This window comes from Lynx rufus, unplaced genomic scaffold, assembly GCF_022079265.1.
Source record: "Lynx rufus isolate CCGP_SWC_20201006 ecotype Redwood Valley unplaced genomic scaffold, mLynRuf1.p SCAF_45, whole genome shotgun sequence".
Lineage (NCBI taxonomy): Eukaryota > Metazoa > Chordata > Mammalia > Carnivora > Felidae > Lynx > Lynx rufus.
This window is the reverse complement of record NW_025814862.1, coordinates 1,172,141-1,198,987: the sequence shown is the minus strand read 5'-3', so window position 1 is coordinate 1,198,987 and position 26,847 is coordinate 1,172,141. Positions and strand designations below refer to the sequence as shown.

Here is a 26,847-nt window from a genome sequence, read left to right as displayed (position 1 = left end):
GGACAATCAGCAAGTCTTTGCTTCAGAGGACTATTTATTAAAATGGATGCAAGGTCAAGATACAGGAACAGGTGGGGAAAAAGACCGGAGATACAGATACCAAAATGTTAACAGCAATTATATCTGAGAGACTAGATTAAGGGTAATGTTTATATCCTTCTTTGGGTTTTTACTATTCAAAAATGTGTATAAAAGGGCAAAATGAAACAAAAAAAAAATCAGTCCGACTTCTCTCCCTGGTTTCTTCAATGCCCCACCAACAACGAGGCAGAACTGGCCGTGTGGACACACAGGCCCTGTGAAGGTGCCCTTGCCTTCCAGCCTGTCACAGGCTCCTCCCAGCCCACCTTCTGCATGAGTCAAATGTGCATAAGGGCTCTGCAGGAAGCACAGGGCTTTGAGGCTGGTGGGAAGCTGGGCTCTACTCCCCCATTTCCAGATTCTAGGGGTCGGATTGACCCAAGAGCCTGTGAAGACCCTGATTATGAAAGTGCTAACTGGTGAAAGGAGAGAGGAAGAACTCCCCAGATAAAGCCACAGAAAGCTCGGTGAGTGAATAAGTACCCGGTGTCCAGCTGTGCTATGCAGAGAGGTGTGATTCTTCTGCGACCATCTGCAGTCCGAGTCTCAACTTGTTTCTTCAAAAGATTCTGGCAAAATAGAGTGACATATATGAATGGAAAAGTTTCTGCCAAGCACCTCCACATATAAAAAAATATGGCTTCTAAGGAAATGAATTCTAACTTCCTTTTCTATGGCCTTCTGGTCCAACTAAACCCAGCCACTGAGCAAGCATTTTTGTCAGGGTGAGCATTCAACTTCCTGCACGGTAAAGCAGCAATGACAGAAAGCTCCCAGTTGAACTGGCTTCAGTACCTTGCTCTCATCACCTGCACTGCAGGCCTGGCCAGGTTTCCTAGGCAGTGAGCATATGCCAGTCTGGCCACTCTCAACCAGCAGCCAGGGGGCTCAATGAGGGAACAAACAAATGAAACCTGTATCCGTGAGCCACTCTTGTCTCTAAGTTGTGATGTGCAAATCTTCTTTCATCAGAGTCATTTCTTCTACTGAAGGCTCATAAAACCAAAGGTTCCCAGGCACACATTGTGTCCAAATTACAGATTTGTTGCCCTGTATAGGTCCTGGAGATCATTTAAGTTCCCCAGGTGATCCTGACGTTTCCTGCTCTGTTCCTGCCCCATCTCCACCCCCTCCCCCAGTGAGACATGGGCTTCCAGAGGAAGAAGGGGGAACCCATTGATATATCCTAAGGACAGAACCTGACACCCACTGTTCTCAGTATCTAAAATTTCCTAGAAAGGCTAGAAGTGAGGTTTGGAAGCTCCTATAAAAAATGATATCCTCTACAGAGGCCTTTGATAAAGTGCCTTAGGCCCCATTACTACCTCATGCAGCTGATGGCAATGGGCCAAGTGGCCCCAAACTGGCTTACCCCTGGGTCCTGTTCTAGGCACAGCATACACCTGCTTACCGAATTGTGTCTGTACTATGTTCAGACCGCTTGTTCCCCCTGCTCTGTCCCTGGGTGTGTACCCATGTCCTCAGGGCTATGGGGACGAGCCCTCACCTTCCTAATGTCTTCTAGACTCTCCCCATTGACAACGCCAGCAACTGAGGTAGCTGAACTTGTCTCTCTGGCCGAGGCACTCTTGTGGTCCAGCTGCTGTTGTTGCTGCCTGCGCTGGTATTTGAGCATCTCTGGGTTCTCGATGACAGCTGTGGAGAGCTGGGCCTCAGTCATGATGGCCAAGCTCTTGCCATAGGTAGACTGGTGAATGCGGCTCTAGGGGAAGCAAAGAGAAGTGCAACAGACCAGCTGTGAGCAGCAACGTGGTGGCTAGTGCCCACCAGTGGGTGAGCTGCGTGTTGACTCTCCTGGTTCTGAGAATGGAAAGGGTCTTGGGCAGTGGTCCCAGGTTCTTAAATCACCCCAAGTACCCCAAACACTTTTTGGGAATCAGACACTGAAGTTCAGAGCCTTCTCACACCATTCTTGTTTGCTGTCATCAGTTCCATGTGAATGGAAGTTACCATGGGGCTGCTAACAGTATCTAAGAGTAAGGGAATGTCTGGCATAGCAAACCTGGGGAAATCTTTCTCTGCCTCTCCTGTCCCCCAACATGTCCTGACCCTTCTGAGCAGGGTCCCTCCCTTCACCTTCCTAGGTCTCATTAATTCAATGCCACAACAAGCCGGACAGGACCCCATGTTGGCACGGATAGCATCCCCAGCACGTTAGAGTGACTGGTGTGATGAAGAGTAGACTCACAAGGAAGGCCTAATGACCAACACGGAGGCCAGCAGGACATATGCCTCACAGCAGAGGATGCTGGGCAGGGGGAGGTCACGCCTTGGGATTCGTTTCTGCAGGGCCTGGTGTGGGAACTTCCCTCCTTTGCTACTTGTCCCTTCTGCCCTCAGTCCCTCCCCTGGAATCTGGAGGAGAATTCAGAGTCTGGCAAATGTTTACCTGTGTGTCTCAAACATGGGGTCCCTGCCTGCCATTTGGGAAAAGGTAAGCTAGATGGCATTATTTTGTAGCCCTCCCCACCACTGCCCTCCACCAGACTCTCCAATGGGGAGGAGAGTGCATAGGGATCCCAGGTTACCTGATGACAGTGACAAGGCAGAAAGACCTGAAGCCACTGAGACACTCATCCCTTCATTGACAAGTGACTCTTGGGGTGCCAGGCCATTTTAGGTGCTGTCATCAAGGCAGACCCCTATGCCCAAGGGGTTTACTTCATAGCATGAAGTCCACACAGTAGCTTATGAGGGAGCCTCTACCAGTAATTGCAGCTCGAAGGGGAGAGCTGCCCACCTGCTCTGGGCTTTCACAAGGCTCCTTTCAGACAAATGAATACATTCCACTGAGTGGTGGCAAAGGCCCATCTGTAGAAATGTCTGCCTTCTAAGTCTATGGTCCATAAAGCAGGGCCTTTCCTAAAGTTCTTGAAGAAGGGCACATGGGTCACCCTGTCCTGGGCAGAGAGCACAGAGGGGAGGAAGCCTATGGGCCTGGCCCATGGTTCTGTTCTCATAATTAAGGGTTGTGTATGGTCTTGGCGAAGAGTCACACTATTTTCTGAGGCTTAGTTACCTTGTTGATAAATGAATGAGCCTTGCCTTGAAGGGTTTCATAGAATTCAAATGAAATAATACATGCAAAATACATGGCCCAGAGTCTGGCGTGCAGCAAGTGCTAAGAAACCATCAGTGTTACTGCTCTATGGCAACTATGTTTGTATGACACAATGGGGAAAGGGACGTGAACAGGAACCCTTAGGAGTCACTCTTGCTATCTCCCACATGTGAAAACATCCCAGTGTGTGGCTAATTATCACCTCAAGAACAGATGCCCAAAGTTGTTTCTTAGTTCCAGAACTGATTTCTGACATGAATGAGAGCCTCATCTTTATTTAATCTATTTTGTAAAAAAAAAAAAAAAAATTACCATCTGTACGAGACAAATACCCAAGAATACTTTAAGAAACAATGTGTCTGTGTATGTCCTAAGGAGAGGGTCCAATCGAAGGGGCTGTGGTGGCCATTTCTGTGGCCCAAGAGCAAGCGCAGCACTCAGGCTACCAGTTGGAGGTGTACTCCTACCTTCTCCTCCTCGCTCAGGGGGTCTCCAAGCTCATCCTGGGAGAAATCTAGAAACGCCACAGAGCCATCCATGGAGCACACCAAGATGCCCAGCCCATTCAGAGTCCTGAAAAAGATGGCTATTAGCAGTCTGGGAGCAAGTCCCTATGGGGCTTAACCACACCTCCAAGGCTGGACCGGGAGGGTAGCATGCAGGGTTCTTCTCAGATGCCAGAAACCCCTTGTTCCCTTCTATGGCATTCCTTGGTAGGGTGGGGGCAGGGGAGACAATCACACTGCAGAAGGTTCTGGTGCCCTTTAGTTCTTTGCACATGTACAAAGTATCTCTCACCATGTATTCTGTAAGAATTTCACTTTTATTTATTTTGAAACCATGTTTTTTTTTTTTTATATATATATGAAATTTATTGACAAATTGGTTTCCATACAACACCCAGTGCTCATCCCAAAAGGTGCCCTCCTCAATACCCATCACCCACCCTCCCCTCCCTCCCACCCCCCATCAACCCTCAGTTTGTTGAAACCATGTTTTAAAAAAACATGAGGGAATATACATCTAAATGAGGTCATTGAGAAGCAACAAATGTGTCTTCATACTTATGCTAATCTGGTTCATGCAATGACAGAGTGAAGTAAGACCAGGATCACAGCACTTTTTCCCCAAATGTCAGTTTGCCTGAGGAAGTATTTTCCAGGGGCAAATGCCAACAAAGCAGGAAGCACAGCAGCTGACACTCTCCCAATATCAGGCCCAAGCTGCCCTTTCTTGAATCATTTGCTCTGGCTACCACACCTGGGGAGGGGGGTGGCCCTGACTGCCTGACCCCAGTCACATCTGGAAGGCCTCATGTTCCTGTGTGTAGCTTCTCTTTTCCTAGCCTGTGCGCTGTAATAAGAATCTATCTTACCAGGAAATATCCATGATGGATTTGTCGAATAGCTCATGGATGACAACCAAAGGCCGTTTCAGACACGTGAGCTGGAAGGAAAGAAGCAGCAAAGGTTAATGTAATGAACAAAAACTGTTTTTCGTGCACTCAGTTCTGTTAATACCAACAGTCCTAGAAGCTTGGTCTGAGTTTTTGTTGACATACAAGGCATATTCAACTCTATTCAAATAGCAACCAGCAAGATCCAAACCTGTGCAAACCAAAACCTGACATTTTAGTGTGGTCTCTGTCTGAAGGGCTCGCTGTAGTCTGGCTGGGGAGATGGCTTCATAAATGGACAATCTAGAAGGGAGAATGGGGTTCCAGAAAGGCCATGACCTGAGCAGAAGTTTACAAGCAAGGGATGGGATGCCAAGGCCTGGGCAGAAGATGAGGCAGCAAAAGTAGTGCCCAGGACAGGAAAACAGCCTCAGAGAAGCCAGCACATCTCCTCTTGGCCCAAGGAGTTCTGGTACATACGTATGCAAAGCTGGGTATAACCAGTTACATACATCCCACGGGCTCATTCTACAAAGTATGTGCAGATAGTTCAGAAACACCAAAAACAGTTTAAGTTGCCCTGAATCCAGATCTAAAGTTAACCACTATTAACACTTGGATGAGTTATTTTCTTTCGGTCTTTCTTGTGCAAATATTTTATTCTTTGGCACATAACTTTTTTATTTAATACATTATGTCATTAAACACCCTGTAAAAACCTGTCTTTGATGACTGCACAAGATTCACCACATGCACACTTATATCTAGTCACTCAAAGTTTGGGCTATGTGCTGTCTCCCTGTTCCCACAGCTCATATACTAGTGTCTGGCCACCCTGCTGACAAGGTCCTGGGGCCACAGTGCGGTGGGTGGGAGGGAACATCTTTTGCGTGGCTCCCATCAAGTGCTGCTTCTATAGGGGAAGAGTTGCTGTGGCCACCCTAGTCCCGAGGAAAGGGAGTCTGAACTACTTGGAATCCACAAGAAGACTCTTGTCCTTACTCTAATTCCACTTCCAGAAAAAAATAGCACTGTCTCTCCTCCCAAAAATGTGCCTACAGACCACTCAGAAATCTGGAACCTTTATGAACATCTGACCTCAGCATTCTAAGAAAATGAATATATGATCAGTGGTGTTTTGGGTAAAGCACCACAAATGAAACTCCAGGCCAGAAGGAGCCCAGGAGTAACACACCTGGAACTACCTATGGTAGGGTTCAGGTTCTGAAATGTCACATGAATACGGGCCTAAAAAAAAAAATCAGTGTACACACAGCAATCAATTTCTCTGTGACAAAGAACTGTAATAAATGCTGCCAGAGGATAACCTTCAAGTCTACAACTATAAGTCCACTCTGCTTACAGGGAACTTGTAATTAGTTAGCAATAAACTAATGCCAAATTAGCTAAATGCTAATGCTAAATGCGACAACACACATGAATCTCAACAATATTATACCAAGTGAAAGCAATGCAGGACATAAAAAGTAAACACTGCACAACTCATCAATGTGACAGACATTGTTGGAGTGGCTGCCTTGGCCAAGGGGTGTTGGGAAGTAGGTTCTTGACTGGGCAGGGATGAGGGGTTCTGGGGTGGTGGTTACACTGGTGTAAACATGTATGACAGTGCATTGACCTGTATACTTCAGGTGAATACATTTGCTGTAGGTTATATAAGGACACAAAGTTTTTCTAAAAGGAAGCAAACATAGCATGCCAACTGAAGGTATTCCCTGAATCTGGACATAAGAGTTGCTCTGACTGGGGCTCAGGGTGTCCTCTCCTAGCTCGCCCCAAGCCTAGTCTTCAGCACTTCCTTCCTCCTGGGGTAATGAGAGGGCCTGACCCCAGATCTGGGGCAGAAACACACACTGAGCACCACTGAAAGTGGAGGGTAGGGGAGTCACTCCAAGCCTCTGGGCTCTGCCTCCTTCACCAGTTCCTTCTCCTTTGCCCTGCAGGAGCCACAAAAGGTCTTGGTGGGGGAGGTGGGGAGGGAAGGAGTGGGGGCTCACCCAGACAGAGAGAGAACGGTCCTTGCTGCCAACAGCACAGCAGCAATATGGGCAGCTGGGCTTTGCAGAACTCCCATTCTTCTGCTTCTTTTTGAAGATTTTTGGGTTGAATTTCTAAACCAAATAACAAATGTTAAAATAATTAATCAAGCATCAAGCACAAACCCTATGCCCAGTATCAGAAATATAGCACAATACCAGTCTGTTGGTGGGAAACCCACACTGACATTCTCCCAGCCCCAGGCACTTATCATACTTTATTTCATCTTCATAACTACCCAGGAGGCATTTTGCTGAGGATGAAATGGAGTCTCAGAGAGGCCAGGAAACATGGGCCAAGTCACCCAATGAGTAAGTGGTGAGACAAGGATTTGAGGCTGGCTCTACCAACTCTCCATTTCTGGGCTTGCAGCCAGGTTGATGGCATGGGAGCTACTGAAGCTTGCTCTCTGAATTCTTCCTGGCCTGGGCAAGGCCAGTTCCAGGATGTGGCTTTAGGGATAAGGTCCTGACAGAGGTCAATGGGACTGTCAGATGTCTACTCCATTAATCCCTTCCCCTTCACTGTAGTTGTTGCTCGGAGTCAAAACTAGCAGATGCTGATCAGCCCCGCATGATCTCACTTGGCCAGGACAATGGCTAAGTCACGCTAAAGTGCACTCTGGGGTTTATCCTCAGTGTAACCTGGGTGCTGCTTTTGGCAAGGCTGGAAGCACACAGAGAGCTCCCTGCCACATTCCTGAATTGAAAGGGGTGGGAACTCTAGAGTCAGAGCTGGAATCCCCACGCCAGGACAACTGAGGAGGAAAGGTGGCTCCGGGGAGCCTGATGTCAGCTGGCCTGGCCCAGAGGGGTTCTAATCCCAGAGGCTAGGCAAGAATAGCCAGGTGCAGAGAGACCAGAAACATAGAACCTGGAGGTGTGCATCCTGGGCTTGAGTCTTGGCTACCCTGGGTTGGCTGAGAGGCCTCAGTACCATGATCTCACAAAACTACTCTTAAACAGTGCCTGTGAGGACCACTTGACAGAGTCATGTGGAAGCACCGTGCTAACCCGAAGCAGTGATTTTTCAAATATTTTAGTAACAAGGGCTTGGCTTTGAACAAAGTCCTACATGGGCTCTAATACAAAAAAAAATTAAGGAAGTAATATTTTATTTGTATAAAAGTTATAAATATTTTAAACTACAATATACAATATTTATCATGAATTTAAACAATGGTAAGGATGAGCCCATTTTAAGGAATACAAAAAAACTGAGATCAGAGTCCTGGATGATCCTTCACTTTTACCAACCTTTAGCCCACCAACTTATTTTCTTCGTTTTGGTTGCCCAGTGCTGAGAAAATCCTCGTTAATAGTAGCCTGCATCTGCTGGCTCCCATGTCGACTGGGCGGGGCAACTCCAGACTCAGGTGATCCACAGCACGGCCTCATAGCTATGACTGTCCAGTGCTGGGGTGCAGGAACATGTGCTCAACAGGCACATGGACTGCACCTGTGCTCCCGAGTCTGGCTCGTGGGGCACTTGTCAGGACAGCCTGCTTGAGCACCGTGACCTGACCCAAATGTGTAAAAAGGCTAGTGTGGAGCTACAGTGTTCCCAATCACAGATTGATTTTGGTGATACTCATTAAAACATGTGAATATATATTGTTTTGTAAAATCACTTCAAAAACTGTGAAACGTAAGTATTTAAAATGAAACAAGGATGTGGCATGTGCTGACTCTCAGAGCCCACCACCACAGTCCCACATTTGACCCAGCCTTGAGGCAAGGCACCTCCCAGGCTAAGGCTAAGCACACTCACAACAACAGTCACAGCTTTCCGGTGCCCGACAAAGTCCATGTTGGTCTTCCAGCCCTCCCGTTCAATGATCTGGGCAGTGGGGCCAGAGTTGTTCATGGCGTGGGCAGACACCAGGTAGTGCCCGTCAGGTGACCAGCTGAGCCGCAACACATGGGTTGTCCCTCCACACTGAAAGAAACATCTGCAATTGGAAGGAGCTCAAAGCCAATTGTGTGACCAACACTGTGGCCTCAAGACTAGAGGTGAATTCTGATTTATAAATGTATGGTAGCGGAGCATGTACCCAAGCTTCTGGCTACATGAATAGCTGTAACTCCAGTCTCTCCAGAAGATGTAACAAAAAAGGTGCTGTTAGATGAGACTGGGAGCTGCAGCATCCTACACTCCCCTACGGGAGCTGAACACCACACAGTGGCATAGGCCTCAGGGGATCTGCAGGACAGCCACCTCTTTTAACTCTCAATTCTGCATGGGTCAAATCTATCTGGTCACCGACCACTTTCTTCTGCCCAGCATGTTAACCCTACCACATGAGGTCTGCAGAACATTCACTTCCGTGGAAGAAGAGTCCTATGGACCCTCAGGAGCCAGTCTCTGTGAGGCAGCCAGTAACCATGAGCCACTATGTGCTCTCTCGAGCCTGCCTCCTCAACTGAAGCCTGGTGGTGTTACTAGCAAAGGAGAAGAGCTTCATAAAGTCCATATCAACTATAAGACACATAGCAGAAAGGCACTGTTTACCTGACCTGGTCTAGGGCTGAAACAAGACATCTTTCCACATTATTATTACTGCAAAGTAAGATGATATGGGCCATAAAACCAGCCCCCTAAAGCTCAAGGTTGGCTTAGGGCAGTTTTAAAGACTTAAGAGTCAAGATCTTGGCCTCATAGCCCCAGAAGAGGGCAGGACAAGGTGGGGCCTGAATGCAGTGACACATCTGCCTCAACTTCCAGCTGGGTCACAGACCCAGGCAGGACAGGCTGACCCCAGAGGCTGAGGAGTCCTGTCTGCTCCCACTGGGACTCCAAACACCCCTGCCCATCTTCCATAACTGCCCACAGGAGCCTCGCTTGTGGGACCCCACTGACTAGTCACTGGAACCTTGAGGAGGAGCCCCAAAAGGCATGAAGGCCCATGTCCCCTGTTCCAGACTATAGCCAAGAAGGGCAAGATTAAGTAGGGTGAATAACAGTGCTAATGTGGTGCTGTTGGTTTGGGGAAAACAGAATACATGATTTCCACCTTCCTTCTACAGCCAGCCCTGAACCGTGGGGGAACGTCTATTCCTCCTGCAAAACTTTGCTCACAGCCCTTCCTCTGAGAAGCCTTCCCTGATGCGATCACTGCTCCTGGGCTATTTCTGCACATTCTGAACAACTCCACCACCATGCTCACAACTGATGTGAAAGTCTATCTTTCCCACCAGGCTCTAAGCTTCAAGGGAGAGACTCCATCTTAGTCCACTTTCATTTCATTTACCTAATACTGCCCTTCTCACAGTAGGCACTTAAGATCTGATTCCATATGAAATGAGAACCCAAATAAAGGAAGAGACAGTAAAATACTTTACAAGTCACTGCAGTTCAACCTCTAGACATTGTGCACACTGTACTCATAACGCTAGCCTAGAAAGATGTTGGATGGCCTGCAGAGTGCAAGTCAGTGAGTAAAGCCACAGCACAGTTAGGAAAAATAAAAGAGAGGGTCTCCTCCACCTGTGTGGCATAATGGTGAGGGAGCATTGCTAAGGGGTTTTCTTCAGCTTTTTCTCACTTCAAAGTTGGACATTTAGTACCATCTGAGAAATGAAAGATTTTCATCATCTGACTCTTTGGGGCAGAGGGCCTGCCCCAGAGAACCCTGACCAGTCTGCTCAGGCCCTGGAACTCCGCATTCACCCATGAGGTCTGGACCCCAGCCAGTTCCTCCTCTGTGCACTGAGGCCAGTGGGGGCTGATGGACCAAGCTCCCTGGGCTGGATCCTTACCTCATCAAAAGGCTTGGTGATGCTGGTCTCCAACTGCCAGTCCAGCGTTCTCCACACCTTCAGGCTGCGGTCGTCAGCTTGAGAGGCAATGTATTTACCAACAGGGTCCCAGGTCAACCCCTTTACCAACCCAGAATGGCCTCTCAGAGTAGCGAGAATTTCTGTGGAGAAAAAGAAGAGATTGGAAAGGTATTAGCTAGGGGAAAATGATGAGTCTGTCTAAACATGAGCTGCAATCCATGGGCTATGGAATGGTTAGCCAAGAGAAGGGACCTCAGGAGTCTATCTTCGTCAGCTCCCACCCCTGGGCACAAGCAGAAGAGCCCCCTAATCTGATCTCTATCAAGGCAAAGCAACTTGAAGGAAGGACTGCACCCAGGAGGCAGGCACGATGCATGAGCCCCCTAAAGGGCAGGCAAGCAGGGACACAGGCTTGGGCCAGAGGCAAATTCTGCCTCTTGGACTTGTCTGTAGTTGGTAGCTCTGCCAGTGGTTTCCCTTTCTGAACAGAAGGTCATGCCTACCTGGGCTCTGACATCAGCATTTCTGATGTGAACCTCCCTGGCAGCTCCCCCATAAGGAGCTGGCCTGACAGCTCAGGGGAAAGGGCACCGTGCTAAAAGTCCTTTGTAAGTCATCACTGAGACAAAGGTGTGTGGGACGGCACATCCTAGGGATCTATAATCTAAATACTACTCCAGCACTCCATGACCAGGATGAAAATGGACCTACACATCTTGGTGGCTTATAAAGAGAGAAAATGACTTGGATCAAGGTCACAGGGGATGCTTCTTGGCCCATGAAGAAAACATATTCCAGATACTAGCAGAAAGAGGATATGTATCTTACCAGTTATAATCTGCAGTGATATGCCAGGTTATGCCATCTGTTGTGACTTTAAACACATTAATAAGAAAAACAATCTTTTGCAAAACTGGATTTGTTAGCCTGTATGTGCTCAAAGGCTTCAGAGAGTAGATGGCAACTGAGCGAAGGCCGGACCCCAGTGGCGGGAAGCCATACCCTCAAGGGCATATGTGTATGTGAGGGTGCCAGGTGCCCAAGTACATGCGATGCCATCCTATCAGCCTCATGATCTGCAGCACATCCATGCTAACACTCATTTATAATTTTCTTTAACATAAACCTCTTTTAAAACCTTAAACAAATGTCAATGATGCAGAACAAAAGAATGGAGTCTCTGACAAGACAATGTGAATCCTCATCCACTATGAGACACTTGTTGCCACCAGCCTAAGGAGACCAAGAGCCCACGCTGCTCCAGATGAGCGGCCCATTTCTGCCACCACCCAGTCAGAGGCCCAGACCTGGGAACTTCACAGCGTTCCAGATGACGACAGTGTTATCCACGCTGCACGAGGCCAGCCAGGCATCATGGGGAGACCATGCTACATCCATTACATCTGGAAGACAGAGGGCTGGTAGTGAGTCTCTTACCTGGTGCACAGACTTGGCTAGGGGGGTACTCAGCAACGCCTGTCTGCCAAGTGGGCCGGTACCCCTAGCATTCCGTGTCTGAGGAAACTTGAGATCATAACCAGACTATTTCTTAAAAACCACTTTGCAAAACTTCCCCACTAATGTTTTTGAATTGGTCATGACATTTGAAGCATCCAAGTGACCTCAATCACCCCTTTGACAGATGAGGCAACTGAGGATCATAGCTGAGAGGTTGGGGCTACGTAGAACCCTGGCTCTGACACCTGCTGGGTCTGTGGCCTCAGGCTCACTAAGCTTGCTTCTCTGATCCCAATTGGGCCTGAGAGCCCTTTGAGCACTACAGGTACAGCACCTGGCAGAATGTCTGGCACACAGCACTCAATAGGTACCAAATGAGTGGGACCATCTTCAAGCCCTTCGCACGAACCAGCTAATCTCCAAGATCCTGCCAGAGCATCCCTCCCCTACAGAGCCCCCAAACACAATTATTCATATTCACTTCTTTTGTGACTCAGTTTTCTCATGTGTAAAATGCAGATTAAAAAAAAAACCAAAAAACTAAGCTCAGAGGGTTATTACAGGGATTAAATGTGAAAAAGTGCTGTAGCATGGTGCCAGGCACACACCAAGGCATTGATACAGATCAGCTGTGACAGTGACAATGACCAGGCCCATCTCGCCATCCAGGTGTGACTTTTTTCTAACCTCTGTGCCTGGTGCAGTGCTAGGTATGAGAATGGCTGATGAGAGATGAAGAAACAGAAACACGGCATCAAGTTAACAGCTTTCTAGTCCTCTCCTCACAGGACTTTTTAAAATGTGTAAGCAAAATATTCAAAAGTTCTATTTGGTTTTTTTCTATTTTTAAAAAAAATCTTCAGGGACAGCTTAATGCATTTTTTCCCACATGGTATTGTACTTGGTATTTCACACAGCATACACACTAGTGTGCTGCACTTAGTATTCTTTTTAATTTAAAAAAATGTTTATTTTGAGAGAGGAAGAGAGTGTGCATGAGAGAGGGGGAGGGAGGGAGGGAGGGAGAAGGAATCCCAACCAAGCTCCACGCTGTCACAGCAGAGCCCGGTGAGGGGTTCAATCTCCTGAACTGTGAGATCATGACCTGAGCTGAAATCAAGAATCAGATGTTTAACTGACTGAGCCACCCAGCCACCCCATGCATTTAGTATTCTAATAGCCTATGTGATCCTGAGGGCTTCTCCTGTTTTGCTCTGCATCCTTTGTCTTTTTTTTATTAAAAAAAAAATTTTTTTTTTAACATTTATTTATTTTTGAGACAGAGAGAGACAGAGCATGAACAGGGGAGGGTCAGAGAGAGAGAGGGAGACACAGAATCTGAAACAGGCTCCAGGCTCTGAGCTGTCAGCACAGAGCCCGACGTGGGGCTTGAACTCACAGACCGTGAGATCATGACCTGAGCCGAAGTCAGACGCTTAACCGACTGAGCCACCCAGGCGCCCCTGCATCCTTTGTCTTTGAGAGCATTCACTACCATAAATAGACCTAATTTAACAATGAACTATAACTGGCTTCCATGTTTTCATGCTAATGAACACACAGCCATACGCCACTCTCTACACTCTGGTTTATTTCTTGTGACTGATGTGGCAAAGTGGGACTCTGGGTAGAAGGCCTAAAGGTTTTCCTAAGTCTAGACTCTCTTAACCCTGTAGACTGCATTCCAGAGACCTCTAGAACTTTACACTTTTATAAGCAGAATGTCCATTTCAAATTCTCCTATTAGCTTGAGGGTTATGATTTTTCCCTTCTAACTTATGAAGTACATTTTTATATTTTAACTTCACTTTGATTAGTAATGAAAGTGAAGATTTTTCACATGTTTGTCTAACAAAGTTGTCTTCTTAGACTATTTTCTTCCTTTCTCGTCTGTTGGGAGGTTTTTTGTGCAGCAGGTCTGACAAACACAAATGTAGTGCCTATAAAAATGAGGAATAGGAACCTCCTCTAGGAGCTTCCAGGCCAGGAGGGGCAAATGTGTAAACATCAGAATTTCACTGCAGTACCTAAGTCTTAGAGCAGAGAAGTAGTCAGCTGAGAATTCCAGAAAGGAGATTTCATTTTCTTAGCAATTTTCATAGACTATTGATAATACAGGCATTAGCTGCAAATTCTATCAGTTTTAACTTCCTAACACCGCAGGCGATTTATGACGTAAAGTCTGTTACTCTCCTTAGTGATGTCTTTTATTGCCTGTTAACCTTCAAAAATACTCTCTCTGCTAGAGGTTTGATAAATATTCAATTCTTCTGCAACAATCCAATTGTTTTCTTCTGCTTTAATTATTTAGAATGTTTCTCTCTTTAATATCTGGAATTTATTTCAGTGCATGCTGTACTTAGTGAAGCTCTATATTACTCTCCCCTCATCCACAAACTGTATAATGGTTATTCTATCACTTGTGATAGAATCTCCATAATTGATAACTGATGCCTCCTTCACAATACATCAAGTTGTTAGGTACATGTACCTGACTTCCATGTTGGTTAAGTTTTGGTCCCAAACCCATGACATTTTAAATCACTGAAGCTTTGAATGTTTTCTTCCACAACCTTCCTTATAATTCCGAATGCCTTTCAGAGTCACTGCTAAGTTATGCTGTAAATCCACATAAGTGACATAATTTTCTCCCTAAACCCCTGTTTTGGAGTTTCAGTCTTCAGACTATACCACTCCCTCTCCTTCCCATTGCACATCTACATATATCTGACACCCTCCTGCACTTAAAAGAGTTATATTTCTGGTCACATGTCATTCCAGAAACTCTCATCATCATCCTTGCTGATTCTAGGAGGATAATCTTTTGTTTTGTTTTGACACAAGGCTCTTGGATCCTTAAACTTCACAGCCTCCTCCAGTGACCTTGGCTTCTACTACCTCAGGCACTCATTCCCAGTCATGCCCAGAGACCCTCCCTGACAGATCACTGCAACTCTTCCCTGGTCTCATTCCAACCCTCCCACACTCCTACCATCAACCTAGTGCTTCCAGCTCCCTCCCTCTCAACTCCAACAGGGCTTGCAGGTGCTATGGGCCTTCTGCTGTCTCCCTATTCGGATTAGAGTCCACCATAACCCTCTGCTCTTCTCCTGTGTTTTCACATGTGCCTGACAAAACCCAGCCTGGTTCAATCTAGCTATTTCCTCCCCTCCCCATCCCAGTCTTTCTTGAGCATCCTCCAATGAGTCTTCCACCCAACAACACCAAAACGAACAGCAGTAGCCAAGGCCATGAGCAGCCTCCATGCCATCAAGTCCAATGGTCAATATCCTCATCCTTACCTGACCCCCAGGCAACATGTGATGCACTGCTTAATCACTTTTCCTTCAAATGCTCTCTCTACTGTCTTAAACTGGCCTCCTCTCCGACTCAGCCTGTTTCACTTGTTCCTCATCACCCCAAAGCCCAACCTCTACCCTTGGCCTCCAGTCCCACCTATGCTTCTCCCCTGTACTCAACTTTCACATATCAAAATGCCTATGCAGCAGGACACTTACACCCCTGCTAGACAATGCAAACCAAACATGCCCCAAAGCATTTCTAAACATTTCCCCCAGCAAACATTTCTGTCCCACCTACACACTTTCCATCAGGTGATGGCATATGCATCCTTACCACCCTCCAGGCCACAGTCAAGGAAGCCGTCCTGATTCCTTTGCTTATCTCACATACCCTACATCCCATCCACCAGGAACTCTGCCTCTGACTACTGTTCCTTGTGACTTCCACTGCCACAGCCCAGGTCCACCGTCTCTCACCAAGATTATGTAAGCAGCCTCATCAGTGGTCTCTCTAGTGCCGTCCATAGTCCATGCAGCTGCCACAGGCCTTGCTTCTCTGCTCAAAGCCCTACTGAGCCTTCCCATCTCACTCAGAGAAGAGCCCCTCCTAGAGGCCTAGAAGTCCTGTCCCTGCTTCCCTCCCCTGTTCACTCCTTGTGTCCTAGTTCTCTGAATACACCAAGCACACATCCACACTCCAATGCTGTTGCCCTGGCTATTCCTTTAGCTTGGTAAGTTCTTTGCATGTGCACACAGTTGTCCCTTAACCTCTACCTGGTCTCCCCTTGCATGTCACCTTCTCAGTGAGGCCTCCTTGAGAACTTCGTCTTATTTTGTTCCCCAGCACTTAACTTCTAGTTTCTGACATGACTAGTTTATTGTCTGTCTCTTTTAAAAGAATGTAAACTCTCTGAGGGTTGAACAGTACTCAGAACATACTGGGTGCTTAATAAATATTTGTTAAAAGAATTTAGGAAAAAATTGCGTCTTTATTTTATTCAGTTTTTCCATTTATCAAGTGGTCATTTTATCTCTCTCAAAAAAGGTTTGTAGTTTAAGTCTTACAGACCTCATATATTTCTTGGTAAGATTATTTCTGGGTATTTACAACTTTTGTTCCTGCTGTATAAGAGTTCTCTTTTTATGATTAGATATTCTAATTTGCTATTACTAATGAAAGATGAATAATTAAAAATTTTCTTGGGGAGCCTAGATGGCTCAGTTGGTTAAGTGTCTGACTTCGGCTCAGGTCATGATCTCAGGGTTTGTGAGTTCGAGTCCCGTGTCGGGCTCTGTGCTGACAGCTCAGAGCCTGGAGCCTGCTTCGGATTCTGTGTCTCCCTCTTTCTCTGCCCCTCCCCTGCTCATGCTCTGTCTCTCAAAAATAAATAAGGGTTAAAAAAAAATTAAAAAAAGTTTTTTCTTATAGAAGACCAATCCAATGACTTGTTTTTATTAGTCCTAAGTACTTTTCAATGTTTTTTAAGTTCTAACAACTGTGAGTTATAATATTTGCCATTGGTTTGAAAAAGACATAGGACACTTTCAGGTTAAGGAAATAACTTCCTATGGCCATTTTAAAAACATTTTTTTAGAAATTGATGCTGAATTATCTGATATTCCTTTCAGAATACCTCCTAAGAAGACTGTCTTTTTAAAAGTAGGCTCCATGCTCAATGTGAGGCTTGAACTCATAACCTTGAGATTAAGAGTCGCATGCTCTACTGACTGAGCCAGCCAGGCTCCCCAACTATCTTTTCTTATTTAACCTCCTAGTATGTTGTTAAGAGTAATAGATTACTTTTACACAAAATTCTTCCAAAGTTACCAAATTCACCTGCATTATGTTTCTTATTTTTCTATCTTTTTTCATATTCATCTATGCTTCGTGTGTGTGTGTGTGTGTGTGTGTGTGTGTGTGTGTGTGTTAAGTTTTAGAAACCCAGAGTTATAGCTTCCTTTGAAGAATAAATATTTCTACATTTTGGAATAATTTTTCTTAAAAGCTTGAAACAATGCATCAACAAGTCAACAAATAATTTAGTATTAGGAGTCATTTCTGATGACTCCAACTTCTTCATTGGTTAACTACTTTAAGAAGTTTCCCTTAACCTTATGGTATCAATTCTGAAAACTTGCATTTTCTAGATTATATTTTTTTGGAATTTTATTTTATTTTTTTAGTTTAAAAAACATTATGCTATACTCTGATGATTTTTTTCCCTCTAGGTTAAATGTTTTTCTAGACCCTTTACTTCTAATTTCATCTAGGTCTTTTCTTCCTATCCCCCTATTAAGTATGCCAAGTGTATGTTTTTCACGCTTTGCTTTTAAAACCCAGTGTTTTCTATTTATTTCTGCTTTCCCACTGATTTTTCTTCTTCCAACAGTTCTGCCCACCACTGCTATCAGGACCACTGAATAAGCAGTGGGCAACCCTACTTGCCTGGTAAAGGAGAGCCCTGGAGAGAAGTCGAGGTTATGGCTCAGCCCAAGTCTCAGGTTAGGAAACCCATCAAAGGTCTCATTGAGGCCTTACCCCACACTTGAACACCTGCATGGACACTTTCTCCAAGTTCCAGAGGAGCCCAACTAGATAGACCTTGCTGTGAGCAACTGTGAATAAGTGAGGTTAAGTTACATGTTTTTATGGCTATCAACAATTACACAATGCTACTCTGTCAGTTTTCAAAAATGTAGAATTAATCTATGGTCACCTAGAGGTAAGTCTGTTCACCTTTAACATGTCTGTAGAGTATTTGCAGAGCATATCCTGTCAGCAGATTATAGCTGATGCCTTCCAAACCTCTCACTCTTGTCCCATCTTCTCCCAGGGCTCCAGGCTCAATTCCAATGGGTCTTGTGACATTCTTCCCCATACCCGCTCCCCAAACTCAGCATATACCACACTGAACTGGTGTCCATCCCTGTAAGCCCACTATCATTATGGCCTGAGAGAGGACACCACTGGCAATGTAGGCACCAGCTAGGAATCTCCTTCATCCCTCACTTGCTTTGTCTTAAGAATTTCCCAAGTCATTCTCCCTCTCTATCCCAATTATCCCAGGCCTGGTTCAGGCCCTTGCAGTTTTCATCTGAACCACTAAAACAGGCTCTTCTCTATACCTGTCAGAATGATCCCCCTCTTACTCTTATACCTCAAAGCTTTTAATGGCTCCTGTCTCTTCTACGATAAAGGCCACCTTCATTAACAGGGAGCAAGAACCATCTGTGTCCTGGTCCTTGATACTCAGCCAGCCCCACTCTGTGCTGCTCCCTTGCCTTGTATGTAAAGATCTAGCAGTGGTGAAATGCTGCCAACCCACCATGCACGTCAGGCCTTTCTGGCTTCTGCTGTCACCCTGACTAGGAAAACACTTCAGGCCATTCTTGGGCAAGACCACAGGCTTCTATTCTGAGGTATAGTCCCTCTAGTATCCCTGGCATCTGAGTGTACAGCACATGGCTTATGACAGCTATTGACCGCCCTTCTTCCTCTTCAGTCCAAATCTGTCCCTTTCCATTCCAAATCTATTAAACATTTTGCGAAATTACTCAAGGTCAAGTGAAAAACTTTTCCTTGAGCCCCTTTTTATGTGTGCTCGTTTCTGTGGAATAAATAAAGTGTGCTTACAGACTTAGTGATCCACTGATGAAGGTAGTGATTCAGTTCACCAGGAAAAACAGCAGAACGTGGGGATTCTACATTGAAGATATAAACATATACCCCATGAGGGCAGGAGTGGGGGCACTGAATGCAGCTGGAGGCAGGCAGTGGGGATGGTAACTGCATAGACCTTGAGGGACAGGCTGGGTGTGACCGATGGTGATGGGGAGGGACGGCCCAGACGCAAGGCTGCTTTAAGGACCAAAACAGTCCACGGGGGCCGTGGAGGTGCTGCTGCTGATTTCAGACAGCTGCCAGGGCCGCCCACCCCAACAGGCAGCCCCACTCACCGCCTGAGTGACTCCGGAGGATAGAGACACATCGCCACTGCTCCACGTTGGCAAGCTTACCACTGGAGCCGAACACAGTGCTGGGGCCGATGTACCTGTGTGAAAGAGGAGTCAGAAAGGCACTCCAGGCATGCTCTAGGCACTGCACAGAGATGCTCACTGCAGCACAGCTTATCATGGCAGACAGAACAAAGCAAAACCAGACAATGGCTGGAAAGCATTGAATTGGTGAACAACAGAGGCTGATTAGGTAAGTTATGTTCCATGCACTTTATGAAATACCAAATAGCCATCACAAATCTTGTGGTAAAAGACTATCCACTGCATGGTGAAATGTTCACCATATATAATTAAGTGAAAGAAGCAGGCCACAGGACATCTTATATAATATGCTAGATATCAGTATGTAAAGGAAAAGAATACATGTAACATGGGTATCATCTATGCGTGGAAAATGGTTAAGACACACAAAAAATACCAAAATATTAACTTTGGCTTTCTTCGGGTGGTGGGATGGTGATTTTCTTTTATATATTTTTTTCAGATTTCCAAATTATATACTAAATATGTTATTTATGTTGACTAAAGCAGCAAAACCAACAGTCTTTTTAAAGCCCTCTTGGAAAGCACTCATAGCTCCTGCCATGTGAGCAGTTGGGTGGGTCCCCATGAAGGTGGTGTTAACACCATTGATGCACAGAGCCTCTGTTAACATCCTTTGCTCCCATAGAACTCTTATAGACTCACAGAAAAAGTTCACTGAGTGCACCAAAGGAGACAGCATGCCTTTGCTCTCATGGCCATGTCCATGGGGCCACTTTGGCTAGGCAGTGGGCTAGGGTCTGGTTCCCTAGTCTGACCAGCCCCCAGAGTTACCTGGGGAGCTGGTTATGAAACAGAGTCCCAGGACCCACCCTGAGAGACTCAGTCTAGGTTTAAAGAAAATGTTTTCTAGGTGATGGTTAGTTCATTGTGGGTACAGAGCAGGACTTTGAAGGGGTACTCCTTACTATCCCAGGGTGAGGCTGACAGAGAATGAGGTGAATGGCAAAGAGGGTGGGCTCTGGGTCCCCTCCCCCAAATTCCATCAGAGCACCTTGATGTTTACCTATGTTGTATGTTGGAAAATTTCATTTGGAAAACAAAACCAACAAAACCACCAACATCAGCAATGGACAGGATGAGCTTTTCAGGTAGAAACTCTGCAGCCCTGTAAGGGGGTGACTGAGCAGGTCTCCAGGCAGGTAGGTGGCCTCCTGACACCCTGGTCAGGCCCCAGCTACTCCTGGCCTACGTGTCTTCCTGCTACTCAGGAAGTTGGAGCTCTATGGACTTCAGTGCCAGAGTGGGAAAAGGTGACTGTGATTAAGACCAGCCAAGAAGCTTCTAAAAATAAAATGTGAAGAAAGGAAAATGATGCTTACGTAGCCCGTTTCCACACCATAATCAGTTTGTCATCTCCCCCAGAAGCTAAATACATCCCACTGTTTGACCACCGCACACAGTTCACACATGCTGGGAAGAAAAAAAAATAGGGTGATGAAAATCCAATAGTCACGCCCATTTGCTTTATGCAGAGTCTGGCAAGATGCAAAGGGTTTATAAAACCTACTCTGTCTCAACTATTCAAGGCATCCACTGTGGGTAAGCCCCAGAAGAACATCCAGTTCAAATACTATTCTACTTGTGTTGTAATAACAAATGACCAGGACAGAGTTTGGAGGGCGACACTCTGCACAACCTGAGAAGTGTTAGTGCTGGATCAAACAGTCAATAGGAGAAGGTAAGTTTCCATGAAAATTGATAACTAAATCTCATTATTTCAAAAGGGCTGTCTCATGATGAGATATGTTTCTTAGCAGGGAGAATTCTTAAAATGAGGGCAAGTACTAAAAAGGCTGAGATGCCCTTCCCAAAACTTTCAGGGGAGCAGCCTGTTAGAGCATAAATCTCTGACTTCATCCCATCTGTAGCCCTTTTAAATTTGGATTTTCCAAACTTGTCAGCACTGCAGGTTGACTGGTTCTGCACTTATAAATTAAGACCAGCAGAAATGCCTCCTTGGCCCCTGATGGGTTAGAGCAACTCACAGCTGGGCCTTTGGGAGCCCTGCAATACAAGGGACACTATCCAAGTTGTAGCCCACAAACAGTTTGCCTGTGACTTGTACTCCACGTCGGAAGGCACTGAGAGACAGATGGGAGAGCAAGAACACACAGAGTCAAGGAAGGGAGGACATAACTGTTAACGGAGCATCTCCGGGGAGGCAACTAGGTTGGAAACCAGAGCCAGATACAGTCACCCTGTTGCTCAGAGGCAGGAAACTAAGGTGCTAAATGTAGGAAAGGAAACCACAACACTGTCTGACCAACAAAAGGGTCCTGGCAGAGGGCCTCAGAGTGACACAGTGGCAATCTTGAGACATTTTGGTGAGTTGTCTTTAATACACCCTTCCCCAGAACCCTACTGCTTCCAGGTCGCTGGCCCCAAAGCCCCATGGTATCAGGCAGTAACGACTCATGAGCAGGAAATCACCAGAGGTACCTGCAGACTGTCCAAAGATGGTTCTGTGGGCGGGCCGAGTCTTCTGCCGAATAACTCACCCAGGTGTGCAGCCAACATCTGTGCCTTCAGACAGCAGGCCGAGGGGAGTTACCGCCGCACGGGGCCTTATCTTTCTAATTACAAACACATGTGCTAACCTTGGGCACTCTGCCAACACGCAAAGCCTGCAAAGGGCCACTCTGTAATACCTAAGTGATTGTCCATCTGGCAAAGCATCTTGGGAATATTTTCATCCTTCTCGTCATCCTCCTGGAGGACTGGAGACATATTCCAGATCACAACCTTCCCAGAATCCTGTCCTGGAATGAAGGAGCAAAAATAATTCAATGTGCAATAAGTAGAAATTTGATATTAACTCTGAGACACAGTCCTCATTTAGCTTTCATAAACCATAATGGACTAGATTGGAGGAGACTAAATTTGCACTACTAATATATGGAAAAGATGAAGAAAACAAGTGTTTATGGGGATCAAAACCGATGTGGATTTAGTAGTAGGCTGAGGCCAACCTGACTTTGAAAAGAACTCTGCACTAAAAAACAGGAGGGCACTGAGGTCTGGTCTGGCCTCTAACACAGATCTCTCCAGACTCCCAGAAGGTCCTCATCCAGGCCCAAGACCCAGATTCCTCATCTGTAAGATGAAGAGCTGGAAAAGTTGATGTCCCAGGACCCTTTCAGGACCCAAGGATAGCAGCACATCCCTGTTGGTACTTCGGTCCCTTTCCAGATGTTGCCTGGTTCCATGGCTGAATGAAATGTGCTCTGAACATAGGAAAAAAGGTTCATTACCTTATCTGCCCTTTGCTTTCACCTGCAGATGGGAGATCAACTGAAAGAGGGCATTTACTGTTCTAGTATTATAAAGTGATACAGTATTCTGCTAAAAAATTTATGTGTGCATCTTGGCAATGATTTTTCTTTCTAAGCTTTCCATTACTGATACCTAATGAAAAGTCTAGCCCCTCATTGAACTAGTTTAGAGGAGTAAAAACCACTAAATGCCTACGAATGGACAGATAAGAATTACCATAAGGCATATCTGAAACTGCCTATTGGCCACTATGTAAAAATATTTCCTAAACAGCTCTTCTTGACCTTACTCTATTGAGAAGGGTGGGAAGGTATGCCTCTTCTTATGGATGAGGAAAAAACCCAGTCCCTCAGCTTAGTCCAGTGGCCGTAGGTGACATCATGGGCACCTTCTGGGTGCAGCCCACAGCATGCAGGAAGGAAATCAAGACCTCCCTGCATACCCCTGCAGCAGGAAGTCTATAGACAGCCCACTCTGCAGCACCCAGCCTGAGGACCTGGAACTCACAGAAGCACTCTTATCCAGGGAGTCGCTGGCCAGAGAAAGACACTGCTCTGGGGTGAAGCTACCAGGGACTGGGCTCTGGGAATGCTATTTTATGCCACCATATATATATCTTGGTGTAGTGGCCTGATAAATGACTGTCTTTCTAAGCAGGGCTATTATTGTGACACCGCAACACTGGATGTAGTACACTGACAACGCTATGGACCGTATTTTCAAATGGCATGGGCATTTTACTTGCCTACAGCATACTTGTTCTCTAACTCAGCCAAATTCCTCTGAACCCAGAAAATGGGCCTAATAACTACACGACTACCTCCATAGTTCAGTCACCTCCTCCTCCTTTTCAGATGAGCAAGTGTGGCCAGAACAAAGATGAGGAACCAACCTTAGCCTCTGGGACTGGGGCTCTACCCCCGGGACCACCTGCCACTCTCCGTGTTCAATAAGTTGGGGCTTGGGGATGCAAACTGATTTTAATATTAGCCCAATGAATAGGAATTAAAAAGATACACCCACTACCAAAGTATTTATACAGAGCAAGCACACTAGAGCCAAAAAAGAATTTTTATTTAACCTATTCAGATAATAGATTATAATTATACATTTTAAATGGAATCTTATCCATACTGAAAAACAGAAGTGTTCTATTTTCAGCTCAGTGGACAACCAGGAGAAGCAGAGTAAGGTGGCAGGGCTGTGAGTACTCCCTCTGTTACTCTGTGAACGTACCTTGTCCTCCAGTTGCGAACTTGGTCCCGTCAGGGTGAATATCAACTGAAAAAATTGGCTTGCCTAGAAACAAAGAAAAAAACACACACACACAACGTCTACCTTGGCTTGTATTCATTGGACAATATCAACAGAGTCAAAAATTTTGAAATGGTGGTTATCTGAGTAATATCTTTAATCACTGCTCCTAGGAAAAAATAATAGGCTGTTGATAAATTATCTGTAAGAGTGGAGTGATCTAACAGTTTCAGTTAAAGTATAAACTGCTGAAGACTCTCCAAGTGACATTAAATAGCTTAGTCTAAAAGTGGCACAAAGCATTCTGTCACTAGAACAACTGAGTCCACAGATCGCCTGGGCACTTGCACAAATGTCCAGCAGACAAGAGCTGGCCACCTTCTGAGGACACACAGTTGTAAAGGCTATGAGCAGGTCACGGCAACAGCTGAGTCACAACAGCTATACCTCCAGCCATCTCCCCATCCCATGGATCTGCACTTGGCTGACAGCCTGGACACATAAAGCACCCTGGCCTTTTTGCTTCACTGACAGCTGGGAAGGACCAGTAGCTGACTGCGATCACACACATCACTTCCCTCATCATGCTTCTGATTCCAAAAGACCTCCTATACATTTGTGCTGCATCAAAGTCCGTGGAAAGTCAGCATTCTCAGCATCTCCTCTGGCTGAACTTCCTCTACAGGATGAGCCCTCATTCAACCAGATGTTCAGTCTGTCTAGGGGGAAGGACTATAGCTACTAGCTCCTAGAGTGCAGGGTGCAGACCCTACCAGGAGCCCATGAAGCTAGGTAGCTAGCTATAGCTTGGTGGACCAGACTGGCAAAGGCGTCGTGACAGCTTGAAACCCAGCAGACTAGAAGTATTCCTGGGGCCTGGGGCCTGTGGGCATTTGTCTGGCTCCCTCATCTGCTTTCATGGTAAGAGTGGCATGTCAATTGTTGCCGTGTTCGTTACCACATTCTCAGCTTCTAGCATAGGTCTGGTGAGTGGTGGCTCAGTAACATTTGGTTAGTGACAAATTAGATGCATGATGAATACCAGCAATCACTGATATAGTCAAGGTGCTATTGCTGAGGAGTATCTTAGTTGAGCATGCTTTGTCTCTGTTACCCAAGAGGAGTTGGCATGGACACCAGAACGAGGGTTACCAGCTCTAGAATCACAAGGTGGCAAGTGCAGGCAGGGAGGGGCAGGGCAGAGGCAGGTGGTGGCTGCCTAAGAGCTCAAAATCCTGCTAGGGCTAGTGCCTAAGTGTAGAAAATAAAATATTGGTACTCAAAAAGGCAATGGCCAGCATGGGCCCCAAGAAACAGCCAGCTCACCTTACCTTCTTCTGGATAGCCATACCCCTACAGGCAAATTGAGCCTGAGCTTCCACAAAACAAAGGGAAATGTGCTCTCTTTCTTGTCATGTGGTAGTGGGGAAAACAGCTGTGCAAGGCCAGTATCAAGCAGGTGTGCCAAATGCAAGGGACCCATTTTGTCTCAGAGAACAAGGAGAAACCCTAGGAAAGTTGGAAATCACATTACATGTTATTTTGTCTCTACTACTTACTGAAATCCAAGACAACACAGCCTGCTACAAGCCCCTGACATCATACTGGCAGCTCCAGTCTGGTCCCTGAGACCCTCGTTCACCTCCAGGTACATACTCAAGAGTCGGAGCTCTACAGTGAAAGGTGAAACTTAGCCAAGTGGCTACCGATCGCCTTCCTAGAGCACATGCATACTCAAAGCTGTCCCAAACATATAGGAAATTCAGCCCTGGTCTGATCTGAGCTTTTACTCCAAGGGTTCCCAAGACAAGCCCCAACACAGCTCAGTACTCTTATAGCTTTGAAGGAGCCAGAACCAGCAGTGGAGCACACTCCGGGGGCATGAGGAGAGAGAGTTATTGCAAGTTGTTCTTCCATAGTCTAGATGGCAGACCCTAATTAGTCCCATCTTCATCTTCAAAAGAAGAATCCAGAAAACAATATACAGTAGGTAAAAGAAGGCAGGTGCTGAGAACACAGGTGAGAAGAACTGGGAATGCTCAAACTGGTACCCCTGTGCCTGTGCACTCACAACTACACTGGCACACCACACCCTTCCTGGGTCAGGTGGCTGCCAGGTGTGCTAAGCCAGAGAGCCTGAAATGCTGCTGCTGAGAATGTACCACACTTTTTCACAGGCTGAGGACCTGGGAGGGAAGCAGTAGCAAGAAGGTGGATTTCTTGCCCATCTGGGCCATGACAAATGCCTGATAGGGAAGCCTCAAGAAACAAGAAAGGACAGTAGGGGCTCTGGGCCCAGGCTGTGCAGACCACGGCACTTACTGCTGAGACTAAGTGAGGTTCAGAGTCCTGCCAGACACCAGAGGAAGGCAACGATTAGTACCACTAAGAGCCTCGTGAAATTCGGAAGAGCAGATGTCTCCCAGTATGGTGAGGACAGTGGCAAGGAGTGTCAACCCCCTTAGCACCACCATCTCTACTCAGGACCTCCCAGGAAGCTGCAATGGGCCAGTCCTTGGAGGTACCAGCCAGCTACTCCTTCCAGGAGAGGCAGAGTCACACTGGGGTAAGCTCTGTGGACCTCTTCTTCCCAGTCCATGACATGCTCTAATGAGCATCTGATGTGCCACTCAAGCCCTGCAGGCAGCACAGCCCAGGATATTCTCTAAGTTTCACAGTGTCCTCTGAAGTAGATAGTTCTGACATCCTCATTTGACAGAGGGGGAAACTGAGGCACACAAGTTAGGAAAGTTGCCCAAGGCCACACAAGCTGCTTTTTCCAGAGCCTGAGATTCAAGTATGGAAATGTACTTCTCCAGGGGAAGCTAGGAGGGGATACTCCTGGAGATGCTGGAGGGCTAGGATGACACTGCCTGCAGGGAAGTGATTTAAAGCCTACAGATGAAAGGTGAAGTAGAGAGACAGAGCACCAGTGAGAGCTATGCATATGTGCACAACTAGTCCCGATGACCTGGGCTTGGCCTTGGACTTGCTATACTGAGCACTGATCACCCCAGACACCTCAGTCCCACAGGCCGGGGGAGGCAGCTATCTGATTAGGCTCCACTGAATCACATTTCCCCAGGACTCCTGCCCTTGTGT

General features: G+C 46.3%; 1 protein-coding gene across 3 annotated transcripts in view; it reads right to left on the bottom strand.

Annotated features, from left to right (window-relative positions):
- Positions 1-26,847, bottom strand: part of LOC124525662 (protein HIRA) — a 105,735-nt gene that overhangs the window by 47,218 nt on the left and 31,670 nt on the right. For 2 of the 3 annotated variants that reach the window (XM_047098205.1, XM_047098206.1), the window contains 12 exons: positions 23,728-23,790; positions 21,867-21,977; positions 20,538-20,628; positions 19,114-19,208; positions 11,704-11,799; positions 10,376-10,536; positions 8,388-8,555; positions 6,578-6,691; positions 4,539-4,609; positions 3,631-3,736; positions 1,589-1,804; positions 565-650 (listed from right to left, as the gene is read on the bottom strand). In XM_047098205.1, coding sequence (XP_046954161.1) covers positions 565-650; positions 1,589-1,804; positions 3,631-3,736; positions 4,539-4,609; positions 6,578-6,691; positions 8,388-8,555; positions 10,376-10,536; positions 11,704-11,799; positions 19,114-19,208; positions 20,538-20,628; positions 21,867-21,977; positions 23,728-23,790 — 1,378 coding nt within the window. The other variant, XM_047098207.1, reaches the window with a different exon arrangement.